The sequence below is a fragment of the Protomyctophum parallelum genome (genome assembly GCF_964188405.1).
Source record: "Protomyctophum parallelum genome assembly, chromosome: 10".
Classification (NCBI taxonomy): domain Eukaryota; kingdom Metazoa; phylum Chordata; class Actinopteri; order Myctophiformes; family Myctophidae; genus Protomyctophum; species Protomyctophum parallelum.
The window spans coordinates 24851713-24867497 of NC_139704.1; the positions used below are offsets into that span (position 1 = coordinate 24851713).

A 15785-nucleotide genomic window follows, 5' to 3' on the forward strand; every position below is an offset into this window, starting at 1 on the left:
ACTTAGATAGCATTTGATAGACTTATAGCATGTTATGTAGACAGCACTATAATTGCATTGTATATAGTCATAGCACGCCATAGTACATAATAGCATAGTAGTATATATGTATAGTTTCATTATATAGATATTCCACTGTTACTTCTTAGCTTACGCATGTTTCATGATAAATGCTTTCATGTGATGTATTCCCATGCTTTTGTTCTTGCTTAATGTAAGTCGCTCTGGATTAAGAGCGTCTGCTAAATGCCTAAATTGTAATTGTAATAGTTATAGGGTCCAGTTATAGGGTTGAAAATAGCACGCTGGCTGACGCAGAAGAGGACAGATAAGCAAGCCAACATGGCAACAGGCGGCATTTCTAAAAGTGCAGTAACGTGGGAGCGGACGGCAGCTGTTGGGCACCTATTACGTCCAGCTTTGAGTGTTTAAGACTTTTGTCTTCAATGTGTGTAAACACAAACTTTGAAGACAAAAGTGAGGACGCAAATTGTGATTGGCCAGAATAAGATGATGTATGTGGGAAACTTTGAAGATGCAAAGGGCCACTATAGTTCCACACTCACTCCAGAGGGCCACTATAGTTACACACTCACTCCAGAGGGCCACTATAGTTCCACACTCACTCCAGAGGGCCACTATAGTTAGTGCCACATTGCAAATTTCTGTCATAGCAAAAATAGCCGATCTACAAGTTCAAAACGCGTCCCACTGCGACGAGTTTTGAGCTTGTAGATCAGCTATTTTTGCTATATTTGAATTGAAATCCTGAATTACTTTTTTCTATTTTTGAATTGGAATCCTAAATATATATATAAATATAAATATAAAATAGTGTTGATTCTTTGCATATAGATTCATCCATCTATCTTCCAAAAAGCCTATCGCAACGATTTATAAATATCTATTGATTACTAATCATTAATCAACAGAACAGCCGCTGAGGACATAATGGATAGTTGCGTCCCTGCGATCAAAGTCTGCCCTGGGCCTGCACCTCTGTGCCTACAGTGTGATAACAGTAAGCAGCTCCTATATGCTGTTGTCCCAGAAAAGATGGCTGCCACAAAGCCCTGTTAATTAGCCTCCCCATGCTCCAGTCTAATCCAATTCAGATTAGCATGCGGCTAATCCCCACAGGCAGCGGACATCCTCATCATCGCGAACCATCTTATCCCCTCTTTACAAAGTCACAACCTCTAATGTCATCAGAGCTATCTCACCACGGCTTACTCATCGCTGTGTGTGTGTGTGTGTGTGTGTGTGTGTGTGTGTGTGTGTGTGTGTATCTCACAGTTAGGCTACAGATGTCAACTTTTAGTTTACTAGTTACTTTGGGTATAGCCTAGGCCCTATAGGCACAAGTTGGTGGTGACTGTGAGGGACCTTCAAATGGCCAGCCTCTCCAAAAGGAGGGCCAAACAGTTAGCAACGTACTGCTCAGTATCAGCCATTATAGGAAGCCCCTCAACTGTATTGTCTGTAAATGGTAAATGGTGCATTTATATAGCGCCTTTATCCAAGGCGCTTTACAGAGATTGTGCATTACATTCACCCATTCATACAGCGATGGCAGCGGAAACCATGCAAGGCACCAACTAGCACATCGGGAGCAATTAGGGGTTCAGTGTCTTGCTCAAGGACACTTCGACAGTAACTCTGGGGGAGCCCGGGTTCGAACTGGCAACCTTACGGTTACCATCCAGGCACTCTACCCCTGAGCCACCGCCGCCCCGTAGCACCCTCTGTAGCAATGTTCCGTCTTATATGTACTGTTTTCCTATTGTCTGACTGCACTGGCAGTGTTTATGTCCTTTGCACAAGGTATTCCTGTACTTCTGATTATGTGGACATAAATAAATATTTCAAATGTTGTGTGTGTGTGTGTGTGTGTGTGTGTGTGTGTGCGCGCGTTCAGCCCAGGACTGATATCACTTATCAATAAAGTCCAGTATAGGTGTTAAACTCTAGACCTCCTGGGCTGCTGAGTCAGCAGATAATGTGATCTGCTCACAGTTGACCATTGATTCACTTATTGATTATTGATTGGTGAGAAAGTGTCCACAATCTCCCCTGACCTCTCTGCTCCAAGCTTCTGCCTTAACTTGACTCTACAACCAATACAATGAATTCAAGGATTAAGTCAGGGGTTTTCAAATGATTGTGTGTGTGTGTGTGTGTGTGTGTGTGTGTGTGTGTGTGTGTGTGTGTGTGTGTGTGTGTGTGTGTGTGTGTGTGTGTGTGTGCGCGCGCACGTGCAATCATTTGAAAACCTACTTTGTGTACACAAAGTACACAAACTTTGTCCTAACACAAACATTAAATGCTATTGATAATGAGTGTCCACTCAGTAGTAACCAAGATTTTGACAATTTTGTTGCGTAAACACAAACATTGCGTAACACAAACATTGAAAACGAAGGTGAGGACGCAAATTCTGAATGGCCGGAATGAGATGATGTATGAGGATGTATGTACGATGATAAGAGTGCCCCTCACTTCACACGGGTGTGAAGTGAGGTGAGTGCTGTTACGTTTAAATCTGTAACGACACCTTGGAACTAGATCTTCCGCACTGAAGTTCCACATATTAGTTCCTAATATCTACGCAGTGATATATCTGGCCATGCCAAGCTATGACGTACTCACATACATTCAGTACAGTATGTATGCGTATGTATATACGACGTACGTATATGCATTGCACAGTACAGGTGGAAATAAGTAAAGGAAATAAGTAAGAAAGTAAGTAAATACGTAAGAAAGTACTCTACAGCAGTGGTTCCCTAAGGTGGGATGTGGGGACCCCTAGGGGTCCTTGAGGGACTTCCAGGAGGTCCCCAGCTAAATGATAGAGTAACCAAATGGACCCTTATGGGTCTGTACACTCTCAGAGTTAAATCACCTTTTATTTTACAATATACATTGGGGGTCCCAGAGATAGAAATGCCATTAAATAGGGGACCGTAGCCTAATTCAGGTCAAACCGAGGAGGGCCCTTGAAACGAAAATCACTGCTAGAGCCGTAAAAATCTTCTCTTATGGGGTCCTTGGCATATATTTTCAAATGGGGGGGGGGGGGGGGGGGGGGGTCTGCAGGGCTAATTAGTGTAATTTAGAGGGTTCTTGACATGAACAGGTTTGAGAACCACTGCCCTACAGTATGTGTGCGTAGCCGTAGTCTGTGTGTGTGTGTGCGCACACATTGAAGTGCACGGACGTGCGCTTGCTTGCATGTGCCCAAATTGCAGCTGTTCTCTCCAGCCAGCCATTTATCTGGAGAGGATGTTGATTAAATCATTGAACAGGGGGAGATGTTGGACTGACAAACTGACCGTTGAGATGGAGTGCAAACTGCCCTGACCTCTGCCCGACAGTCCACCACCACCACTGGTGGAAAGTAACTAAGTACGTTTACTTAAGTACTGTACAACAATTCTGAGGTATTTCTACTTTATTGGAATATTTATTTCCAATACGTTTGAATATTTATTACTTGCGCAAGCAGAGCGCGCAAGTAATAATTTCGCCCGGTCTTCGTTCATCGCGACAGCCACCCGCCATTTTATGCGTATGCCAATAAAACAGCAAATCTGTGCCTGGTTTTCTGGGACCAGATCACATAAATGACCATTATGTCTTACGTCATCATTTAGAGCTAGTCATACGTATACTATATACATAATCAGTAAAATAAACTAGAAAATTGTGCCTGATCTGCTGGGACCAGAGTATGTGGTGTGTATGTATGACTAGCTCTAAATGATGACGTAAGACATATGGTCATTTATGTGATCTGGTCCCAGCAAACCGGGCACAGATTTGCTGTTTTATTGGCATACGCATAAAATGGCGGGTGGCTGTCGCGGTTTTTGGCGCAAAGTAACCACAGTATACCGCTAATCAACTTACAACTACATACTCTATATAGTATATGTATATGTATACGTATGTCTTACGTCATCATTTAGAGCTAGTCATACGTATACTATATACATAATCAGTAAAATAAAATAGCAAATTGTGCCTGATCTGCTGGGACCAGAGTATGTGGTGTGTGTATATGTATGACTAGCTCTAAATGATGACATAAGACATATGGTCATTTATGTGATCTGGTCCCAGCACAGATTTGCTGTTTTTTGGTTTTTGGCGCAAAGTAACCACAGTATACCGCTAATCAACTTACAACTACATACTCTATATAGTATATGTATACGTATATTGTAATTCAGTTTATATACCTTTTTTTTTCTTCATCACATATCAATGATTTATTTTTCTTTAAAAAACTAAAAAGGGATCCAGAATATATCTACATCGATAAAAGTGTATAGATAGAAACTTGAACCATACTTAATAATAATAGGTGTTTATATGCATAAAGTAGGTAGGTAGAAAATAGTTAATAATTATACATTTCAAACGTTCCTTCACAGAGATACTGAGATTTGACAGTTTACAGCGGTCGAAAGCACTAGTTGGCCATTTATGGCCTACTAGTGTGCAACAAGCAAGTATGCACTCGACAGAGTGCAGTTCTAGTTTCCAAAACTTTTACTTCTACTCCACTACATCTTGGATCCAAATATTGTACTTTTACTCTGCTAAATTTATTTGAAAACTTTAGTTATTTACTTTGTAGATTTTGATTATAATTACAAAACATACATTAACTACTTCAACCCTATACATTCGGCGATTCGAAAATAGCAGATCTACAAGCTCCCCTGTGAGCTTGTATGTACATCTGCTATTTTCAAAAGATTTTTATACATTTAAAAAGTTGAAATGGGACACTTTGCACAATGAATAGTTTTACATTTTGGTAGTTTAAGTACATTTTGATGCCAATACTTTTGTACTTTTACTCAAGTACATTTTGAATTCCAGACTTTTACTTAAAGAGAGTAGTTCTACATTGAAGTATTGATACTTTTACTTAAGTAAAACATTTCAGTACTTTTTCCACCACTCACCAACACACTACACGCTTCAGTGCAGAGCTGTGACGTGTGAATGTAATCAGTGGTGGAAAAAGTACTCAAGGTTCCATTACTGGTAAAAGGCCTGTATTCAAAAGTTTTGTTGTGTAAAAGTACATTATTGGTATCAAATCAATACACTTAAAGAACAGAAATTCAAGTATTCATTGTGCAAAATGTATCAAATTCTTTCTAATCTTCCGATCTACGTAATGTACACGCTCACAATGCAACGCATCGCATCCCGACTCATTGTGAGTTTGCACTAAAATAGGACTTAAATGTTTTGAAATAATAATCTAAATCTACAAAGTAACCTGCAACTAAAGGTAAAAAGTAAAAAATATTTGATTTGTATAGTATAACGTATAGAAAGAAAGGCAGTACCTCAAAATTGTACTTAAAGCACAGTACTTGAGTGAGTGTGTTTAGTTGCTTGCCACTTTTGGTAATGATAATTGCATCAGTTGCAGAGCTCTGTCTTGCTCCATGCATTGAGTATTGACTGTGCTGGGCTGTGGGAGCAGTCAGCCAGCCAGCCAGCCAGCCGCAGGCTCCACAGTGAAGACATCTCAGTGATTTAGTGATGTTTCAGATTGACACATGTCGTCTGATGGCTCCTATGGCTCATTAACCCCCTTGCAAAGACAGTCAGATCAATGCAGGGCCTGCGCACGCACACACATAAGCACACGCGCACGCACGCACGAGCGCACACACACACACACACACACACACACACACACACACACACACACACACACACACACACACACACACACACACACATACATACACACACACACACACACACACACACACACACACACACACACACACGCGATCACGTGATCGGAAATCAGAGCAGATCATGTCATTTTCAAATAATCGGAATTGGATTGGGAGCAAAAGAGCGTGATCGGGACATCCCTAGTATCAATTATATCCATATCCTGATGTTAGACTGGATATTGTCTGTGATTTTGGATATTGTACCATTGTGATATGGCATGAGCGACAGCGTTCTATAAAAAAGTATAAATATCGGATCGGATGTGATATATTTATCACATATATTATTACGGTATCAATATAATAATCCTATAAATGAACGTGTGTCTGTAGTTCCTGTAACTCGAGAACCGTCAGACCGACCGACTTTAAACTAGGTGTCACCGACGACCAGAGGGAGCGCTGTGGCCGGAGTCGAGCCGGTCGATTCGGTGGTCGTCCAGAATCGCCGATCCGATCATATGATAGATCATATTTCTGACCGTTGACCATTGATTGAAAGGCCATTGATCGGTAGAGAAAGTGTCCACACGCTCCCCTGACCTCTCTGCTCCAAGCTTCTGCTTTAACTTGACTCTATATACATAACCATGGCAATACAACCAATTCAAGGATTAAGGAGTTCTGCGATAATATTATTGCATTGCATTTTACAGTTCCACTTCCGACATATTTACAGTAGCTGCACATTGATGGCATGTATTTGTGTATTTGTGTCAGCAGCGTATCCTCCCTGCAGTCTTTACCACAGTACAGACACTTTGTTCCCTCCAGCAACATCCATCATCTTTCTGTCTGGTCGCTCTGTCCTCCAGCACCAGAATTATCCTCAACGCTTAATGGATTTACATTTGGCAGGAATAATGTTAACATTACGTCACTTTACACTTAATTAAACCACATTAGACCCCCCCCCACCCCCCCCCCCCCCCCCAATCCATTTCTTCTTTCCACTCACCCCCTTCTCTCTCTCTCTCTCTCTCTCTCTCTACTTTCTCTCTCAATGTTTTCATTTTAAGCCATAATTAGGCCTTCATTAAACCGTGGGATATCGTGCTAATGGACTGTGATTCAGACAGCTTCATTTAAGCTGCAAATCAAGGGACAATGGCTGGGGCAGACGACTCCGTAGCGTGTCATGATTTCATCTGCCAGAGACTCAATTACTGCCGCAGTCATCGCTGGAGTCAAGGAGAGGCCTGCAGGGTCTAAAAAAAGCATCTCTGCCGCTTAAAAGCAAAATGAAGGAATGTAGAACATAGTCGGGGAGTGGGAGGTCAGGCTGTTGACATGAAAAAGGCCACACACGAGTTCGTAGTCATGATGCAAGAATTATTTGAAAAGAAACCAACCAAGGTCTTCTTCAGGGAATGACTGAAGGAAAGGAAAGCTATGGGAACAGGTGTGCCACCTCCTTGGAAGCTGGGACTACATTTATGCACATAGCCTATTGATATACACAGTATGCAAAGAGAGCAGAACTTATAAGGTTAAGTGAGTGTGAGACTTACTTTCATTCGAGCCTTGGTCCTCGGTGCGGACATAGTCATCCTGCAGAAAAACACGCAGAGAGAGAGTGTGTGAGAGAGACCTCATTGAAGCATCCGTCATTTATTAAACATTATGTTAATGCTTGAGACACGAGTGCACACGCGACATGTTTGAATTATACAGAGATGCTAGCATAAGTCACATCCCTTGAAGATTAGCCTACGTGTTACTCCGCCACGATGGCAATAACGTGAGCAATAACACCTGCAGTTAGTGTGATTCATGGGTTAAGTGAATCACAGGGAACACAGATGGATGTGCGCAGTGACTGCGCTATAGCTATAGCTGCCCCTGCATGGAAATGAGTCCATCTCTATCCGCACCGTGCGGTGCCTGCAGTATGCTGTGCATGCCAGACATACATATGGTGTTATGGCCCTGCTTTCGATGTGGCTCCTCTCCCTATTGCCGACTTAATTAGAACATTCATTGTGCTAATCGAAATCAAAAGACACCGAGTGGAGGGGAAGGCGGCTGGGGTGGAGGACAGGGCATGATAAAAGCAAGGCAGGAAAGAGCAGTGAAAATGAGTTATTAATGACAAGGATTCACGCACACGTGCATGCACACATGCGCGCGCGCACAGGCACACACACGCACGCACACACACACACACACACACACACACACACACACACACACACACACACACACACACACACACACACACAAGGAGTGTTTGTGCGTATGAGAGTAACTGACCTCTACCTCCTGGGGAAACGAAAGGCAGAGGAAAGAGAAAGAAAAAGAAAGTTCAGAGTCAGTGGAGAAGAAAAGAGCAAGTTCAGATGCACGTCATTAAGCTGCACTCGATAAACATTGAGAATCCACACAACATATCATATGAGTTCTTCACAAAAGACTGGTTTCGTTTCAGTGTTAAATGCCCGACACTAATGCGTCAAGTGAAATAATTATAATGAAGGAAAATAACAGCCTCTCGTTGCATACAGTAGTGTGAACTGTAGGGATGGGGGTAATAGTTATCGCTAGCGGTCTAGTACAGATCAAAAAGATCTGATATTGGGAATACTATATCCGACACACGACCCATTAATAGATGTAACCTGAAACATCACATAATGTGAAATGCGAGTTCATTACTTCATTATCCATTTATAGGCAAGCGTATTCAAAGTTCAAACGCCCTCGGAGGACTGTGAATTTCAGTATTAAATACAAACTAATGTGTGTCAAAGACAGAACTAGATCGTTGACTATAATCTAAGCCTGATCCGTCACACATAAATATGTGTAAATGTCGGTGGCTGGCGTGGTGGCTCAGCGCACCGCAGGGTGCTTCACAAGAGACGGTTGTGTGACGTTTTTGCAAGTTCTCCCCATGCTCATGAGGCTTTCGTCAAAGTGCATACATGAGTTGGTTCCCAGCAGGGGCCACTTGAACTTCTCGAATGTGTGGGACGCCAGGGAATGGCTGGCATACATTGCTTAGTAATAATCAGCCTACACTTCATAAATAAAGGTTTGACACTCTCTCTGTGAGAAAGAAGTAGCAGTGCTGTATCTGTATGTACATGATAACTACATTAGCAACTCATTTCTACAGTACGTGGCTATCTTTAAACTACAGTACAATCCACACGTTTTATGTCCGCTGTCTCCATCTCCCGACAGAGAAGCAGAGGTAACTGCAATGATACTGCAATAATGATGGTGGTGCATCTGGCGTCCAATCTGGTGTGCTTCAAATGACTTTATTGTCTGCCCCGAGTTTGGGAAGTCAGGATTGAATCCCTGGCTGGGTCATACCAAAGACTGATGCCTCCCCGCTTGGCACTCAGAATCAAGGGTTGCATTTGGGGTACATAAAGCCGTCTCGCGCTAAGGAAACAGGAGATAGGCTCCTGCCCTATGGCCCACATGAGGCTACTTACTTACAATGCAATCAATAGGTGTCCTTCCTACCTGACACAGTGGGATCTAAATCTAGAAATGTAGACCAATTCCAACCACTGCAGATGTACTATATTATACTCTTCTACCATAACGTTCGGTAGAAACGATCAGTTGTCCACCACACCATGGGGTCTACCAGCACTGCCTAATAACACTGCATTTTACCCTCTATTCTATTCAGTTACCCCAGGTCTGCAAAAAGGTTGTCAAGTATAGACGAAGCGACCGGTTCTTCTTTAGCAGGTGAAACGCTGCTCGCCCTGTTCGCTCATGCGCAGCGTGGTTAGGACAAGTCGATTGAGTGTTCGATCAATGGCTTGACCCTGTCGTATATGTTACAATTAGGTGTCATTGTGGCGCCTGGATGGGTCAGTGTCATTATTCTGAAGGCACGTCGGTACAACTCGTCTTATTCAGTATTTAAGTCGGACGTCATTTTGTAGTGCTACGTTACGTCCGGGTCCAAGTGGCACCAGCTCCCGTCCGCATCCCATTGTAAATAGAATATCTAAACGCGTGAATCTTTTTAAATTGACGTTATTTTTCAGAAAGGAAGCCATAGAGGGTTAAAATGGGTCTTAATGCTTCCAACTCGAGTAGAATTATTAATGTTTTGTACAAGTGTCCATGACAACAAAAATATATGATGTGGAGACAATAAAGACTATTATTATCATTATTATTGAAGGTGGCAACAGTCCATTTGCTCTGTAAAATATTTCGGGGGATATTTACAATGTGTGCAGGCTTGAGTATGTTGAATCTAGTTTGCATTAATGAGGATTTAGTTGACACAATCAAATAAAATGGCGATAGTATTCCATGTGGGGCAGACGGCCTGTCACAGCCAGATTTTGGAGAGCAGCGCAGCTTTGTTGAAAGCGGTAAAATGAGACTTTCGTGGTTGTTTTCGTCTCAGATTTAGTCCGACGGAGCGTCACAGTATAACTCCATGGGGACACAAAAGCGACACAAAAGTAGGACCCGGAAGTATCTCAGGAGGGGGCGCTCACGTCACAGCTAAAATACTGAATTACAAACCCTGATATGGGCCAGTTGGGCCTATATAATAACACTGGACCTGAAAATAATAATAAAACGTATACTATACTACTTGCAGTACAACTACTACGCGAAATACAGACGCAGCATTTTCTGTAGACATCATGGAATAATAAAAGTAAACAATGATAAAGCCTTATTGACACTTTGCTGCATCTGAAACAATAAATGCTAGTCCTCTCGTATATTCACAAGCGGGGCTCCTTAGTGAAGATATACTCCGTAAAGCATTCATCACCGTAAAACTTTTACTGTACCGAAAGGCCATGCCAAACGTCTCTCTGCTTAGGTGATAAACTCCCGACACAACACAGTGAAATGAGAAGCGCCCATAAACACAAAGTGGTGAACCGCTCTCTACACCCGGTTCTATTTCACATGGAGGTAAATATTTTTATTTAGTTTGGCAAGGATTCAACTATTTAAGATCCTCCCCCGGTCCACACACCACTGTTCCGCTGTGCTGCGCACTGCAGGGGCCTCATCAGTTCATTTTCTCTCAGACCCATCTCTCTGCCCAGCTGCGTCTGTCACAACAAAATCAACTTACAGTAAACTGCGTGGTGTCTATAATGACGGGAGGGGGAGGGCTCCGAAACATGAGACTCAGCACACCCCTTACGTGTGATGAATGATGATCTGAGATGTACACTACACACACACACATATTTATTGCTTTGAAATGTTGTATTATGTATGTTGTATCTCGACGACACTGCAAATGAGGGTGACCTCAATATCTTTCGAGAATAAATAAAGGTTTGAATTAATTAATTAAAAAAATGCACTAATTCAAATGGTTCTTTAGTAGGTGATTGTTCTTGGTGGTGGTGGGACCATAACACCTTTTTAAAAACATCCCTCTCTTCTATTTCTGTCTGTGTGTGACGTGTCGTGAATGAATGGTGCTCCGCGATGTGGTTCAACCTTGTCGAAGCGTGACGGGAGTCACACTTATTCAGGGCAGCGTCCCGGGAGTGTACAACCATTAATCTGACGCCTCTCATGTCATGTCCCCCTTATTGATGGTCCAGCTGTTGCATTATTTAGCAGCCTATCTGTATTTGTGTTTCTGCCAAGACCAATGGGGAAAAGTGTCCCGCCGAGCGACTGTGCCGCGACGGGAAATCAATGACTTTTATGAAGAAAAGGTCACAGAGAAAAACATTCGGCGGGGGAAATGTATCATCCTGAGACGCGTCTGCGGAAAATCTGTAGCGTGGATTGGAAACGGGGTGCCGTGGCAGATTTGGCACAACGGTGGTAAAAAATGACCACATTTGAGCGTAATGTATGCTGTCAGCCAATGTGTTGGTGACAAGATGTCTTGTAATACTAGAGGAGATTAGAGAGAGGGTTTTGAACCACGTTCAACCTGGCATCCATCTTTTGGGCATTGGCATCCTGGGCAAACAGCCAATTCTACAAGCTTTGCATTGCATTGCATTGCATTGAAAGATTTTCAATTATGCCTAACATAGGGATTATGAATCGATTATCTCACTGTTTCCCAAACAGTGGGTTAGGGTAACTACATTTACTAATTATATATTTCAAATAGTTTTTTGTAATAATTTCATGAATTTTAAAACAAAATCTAAGACATTCCATAATTAAATAAAATATATAAATAAGAACTAGTGAAAATAGCCAATCTACAAGCTCGCTACGCAGCGCGAAGCGACGCGTTGTGTGCTATTTTCACTAGTTGGGGCCCCCGGGCAAACATCTAATCTCTCTTGTCTCTTTTGGGTCTCGACCTGAAAAGTTTGGTAACCACTGGATTATCTTATTAAATGATCTATTATTTTTCAGTAACTGTCACACCCCTAGTCAGTGGGCCAGATTCCAAATACACCACACTGTTTTCTTTCCTGACATCTTTGGAAACACTCTCAGGGGCAGTCCATCCATACTAGTCTTCTTTGATTAGCAATCACATGTTATGCAACGCTGACACTCTCCGGATCTTTCTCACACTGTTCTTCTTCTCACCTCAAACGTGTTCTGGGCTAGCTGGTCTGGGTTTTAATTGGCTAGGAGGCGGGAGAGGTTGAACCTGATTATTTGTACATGACGGCCAGTGGCGGACAGTAATGAAGTACTTGAGTACGGCATTTAAGTACGTTTTTTTGAGTATTTGTAATTTTTGGTTCACACAGCAATGCATTGATATTTAAAATAAAACTTACTTTGTCATTTGTACTTTGTAGTACTTACACATTTACGTATACTCCAGTACAAATTTGACTGAGCTTGACTGAACTTATTTCACTAGTAGTAGTTGAGTAATATTTTGAGCAGCAGACAGACCGTCTATACTTTGTACTGGGGTTAGAGTACGTTGTCCATCACTGCCGTCGGTATATGTGGACAGGAAATTTCAATAGAATAGAATAGAATAATCCCCACTCCTGTGGGGTATTTTCTGTCACATTATATGTATATATAGTATTCGTCCTCTGCATTTACCCATCCTATAACAACTAAGCACAGTGAGCAGCCATTCTATGGTGCTCGGGGAGCAATTTGGGGTTAAGAGTCTTGCTCAGGGACACACATCGACACATTGCTGGCCTGGTACCTGGGACAACCACGGGCTCTGGCTGGCTCCCCAGGCGGACTCTCTAACCACTCAGCTATTGCCGCCACGCCTCAAGGACACCCACCATAACTCTGACAGTGTACAAATGGAACCAAATGCACCCGTCAGGGTTCATTAAGGTTCACTGTCTGAGATACAGACTTGTAAGGGTCAATTTAGAACCCCCTCACGGAACCCTTAAGCTGTTTCCAGTCTGCTGCGTTCACGACCCGAATATCTGAGTGAATTTCTGCCTTTTTTACTTTCTTTTTGAGAAATGCAACGGTGTGCAAGCTCTTGTAGAGTCCCTGGATCACCCCACTTTGAGAACTGCATTAGTACGTTGCATCAGCAGCAGCCAGCAGGTAGCAGCAGTCTACTCTACTCTGCTGGTGGCTGGGAGAGCTCACAACAAAGGAGAGCCTGCGAGATAGAACGTTTAAGTGGGGAGGGGAGGGGGGGGGGGGGGGGGGGGTTAGTGCCTCTGTGTGGGTACTACTACTGAGTAGAGGTGACTCAGAGCCTAGAGTGACGGAAGCATGACTCATGATGGTGATGAAAGGAGGGGAGACTGCATGGGGAAAACAAGAGGAATAGAAGAGTAGAGCATGGAAGTGAAAGTAAAATTAATCTGAATTCAAGGATGTACTATATTTCCACGTCAAGAGAGCAGCAGCCTTTTTAAGGGGCTTAAACGCTGCAGGAAGGCAAGGGAAGGCCGAGAAATATGTTCAAAAAACGAAATCAAGAGTGGCTGCCTGTGACACACAACGTGTTGTTTGCATTTGCATTAGGCTAAATGGCCAAAGCCTTCAGCGCTACATCAATTCCTGCACTTTCAAGAAATGTACACTCGTTTCGCCGCTCACTCAGAAATATTGACGGAGCCCCGACAGCAACCTGCAATCAATTATATTAGACAGACATTCTATAATTGCATGGAGGGGGGGGGGGGGGGGGGGGCAAAAATAATACAAAACCCTTGATGATAAATGAAGCACTTTGGGGATTTTACAATTGAATTGTGTAAGCCTCTTCTAAATCCAAAAGGGCCCATGGGGTGACTGGTGAGGGAGAGAATTGGACTGCAAACACATACTGTATTTTGGTCAACTAAAACTATGACGAAAAATGTTAAACGACTACCTTTTTTCACTGACGAAAAATAAATAAATACTAAGCTACAATGACTACATCTATACTATGACTAAATACTGAAAATGTCATCAACAAATACAAATTAGACTAAAATGTTTGGAGGGGGAGGTCGGGGGGGGACTATTTGAGGTGACGTGTTGTGAGCTTGTAAATCGTCTATTTTCAGCGTTACACCAAGTGTAACATCAGGCATTACGATGGCATAATAATCAATATTAGCAAAAAAAAAAAAAAAGAAGAAAAGACTGTTGGAAATAAATAAACATCCCATAATCCACAAGGCTGTGTCTGGTACAAGAAGAGTAGCAAACTTTGAAACAAGGGAAATCAATAAGTCAGAGGAATTACCAGTCAGCGCTCACGGTATCCTTCAGGTACTTTTATTTTATGAGCATGAGCAGCAAACAATAAAAAGAAAACCTTCATCTTCTTTTTTGATATCGCTCAAGAAAGCTTTGTGCTGCAGTACAGAGATTGTTTGCTGCAGTAAGTAACAGTGCTGCTGGTCACCCAAGTTTAAAGGACCACTTCACCACTTTTCAACCTATCTTCATATAATAGGTCCTCACTAATAATCATGATACACTGGCACGACTTTTTTCTACTCAGTCTGTGTCTCATAGGAGGGCTGTGGGCAGATTAGAAAATGTTTAGATTTTCATTATTGTGAGAACGATGGCTTCCATTTTCGCATTGCAACTTTTCAGGCCTGCAGTTTTTATTAGCTTGTATTCCCCATCGATGATGTCACTGGAAGACGGTTTCTGAACTGCCCACAGCCCTCCTATGAGACACAGACAGAGTAGAAAGAAATTGCGCCATTTAACATGATTATTAGTGAGGACCTATTATATGAAGATAGGTTGAAAAGTGGTGAAGTGGTCCTTTAAGCTGCACGCAAATCCTACAAACCAAGGGAATAAGATTGTATTACACTGTCCTGTCAACGACCGAGAAAGTGGCATCTACTAGTGGACAGAACCTACCGGTATGTTCCTCGAATAGTGATTATAGAGTACATTTGTCTAAATTATAGAATAAATTGGAGTCAATGGGGGTTGGACTGGGATGAAACTTTCATTTTTCATACCGTTTGCAATGTAATTGGCTTCCAACATTAGTGGAAGGACAAAATAGGCCCCTTATGAAGAAATGCTTGTGTTATCATGAATGCAACTCACGTTGAGGGCCTCCATTAGAGCGCACCACCTCCACAGGAGGGTATACGTTGAGGGGCCTCCATTAGAGCGCACCACCTCCACAAGAGGGTACACGCTGCACATAGACTGAGGGTGCCACAAACCCCAAAAGCAGCTCCCTCGGTTCCAGCTGCAACCCATGACTTACAACGTCTTATTCCTTATACGAACGTGAAATACTTTGAGCACACAACAATAAAAGAGATTGATCATGGCACACTGTACCGGAATGCAGAGACTCGCTCTGGCTTGCCTCCAGACAGAGGAAATAAGACTTCCAGTGCAGTGGCATTTATGGAGTGTGGCTCTAGCCTGCCACCGTCACTTGAGACTTATTGTTGGTTTTACATGCAGGTTTTGGTAAGATTCACTGGGAGCTGTCATCACTGTCACCGCGCCTCGGTGTTAAGCCTGCGATACAATGGACACCCATAATCCCATAATAATTCCACCACTTTCAACCTGGCGTACGTCCCTATTTTGGGAGCATGCTATTATAGGCGAACACGAAAGAAAAATCTAAAATGTTCAGCTCTA

General features: G+C 42.6%; 2 protein-coding genes across 2 annotated transcripts in view; one reads left to right on the forward strand and one right to left on the reverse strand.

Annotated features, from left to right (window-relative positions):
• Positions 1 to 15785, forward strand: part of cuedc2 (CUE domain containing 2) — a 203847-nt gene that overhangs the window by 123979 nt on the left and 64083 nt on the right. The gene's annotated exons all lie outside the window — the stretch shown is intronic.
• The window catches only part of spock2 (SPARC (osteonectin), cwcv and kazal like domains proteoglycan 2), a 58220-nt gene that overhangs the window by 25427 nt on the left and 17008 nt on the right, over positions 1 to 15785 (reverse strand). The window contains exon 2 of the mRNA XM_083775775.1: positions 7289 to 7328. Within this exon, the coding sequence (XP_083631901.1) occupies positions 7289 to 7328 (40 nt within the window). The remainder of the gene's footprint in view (positions 1 to 7288; positions 7329 to 15785) is intronic.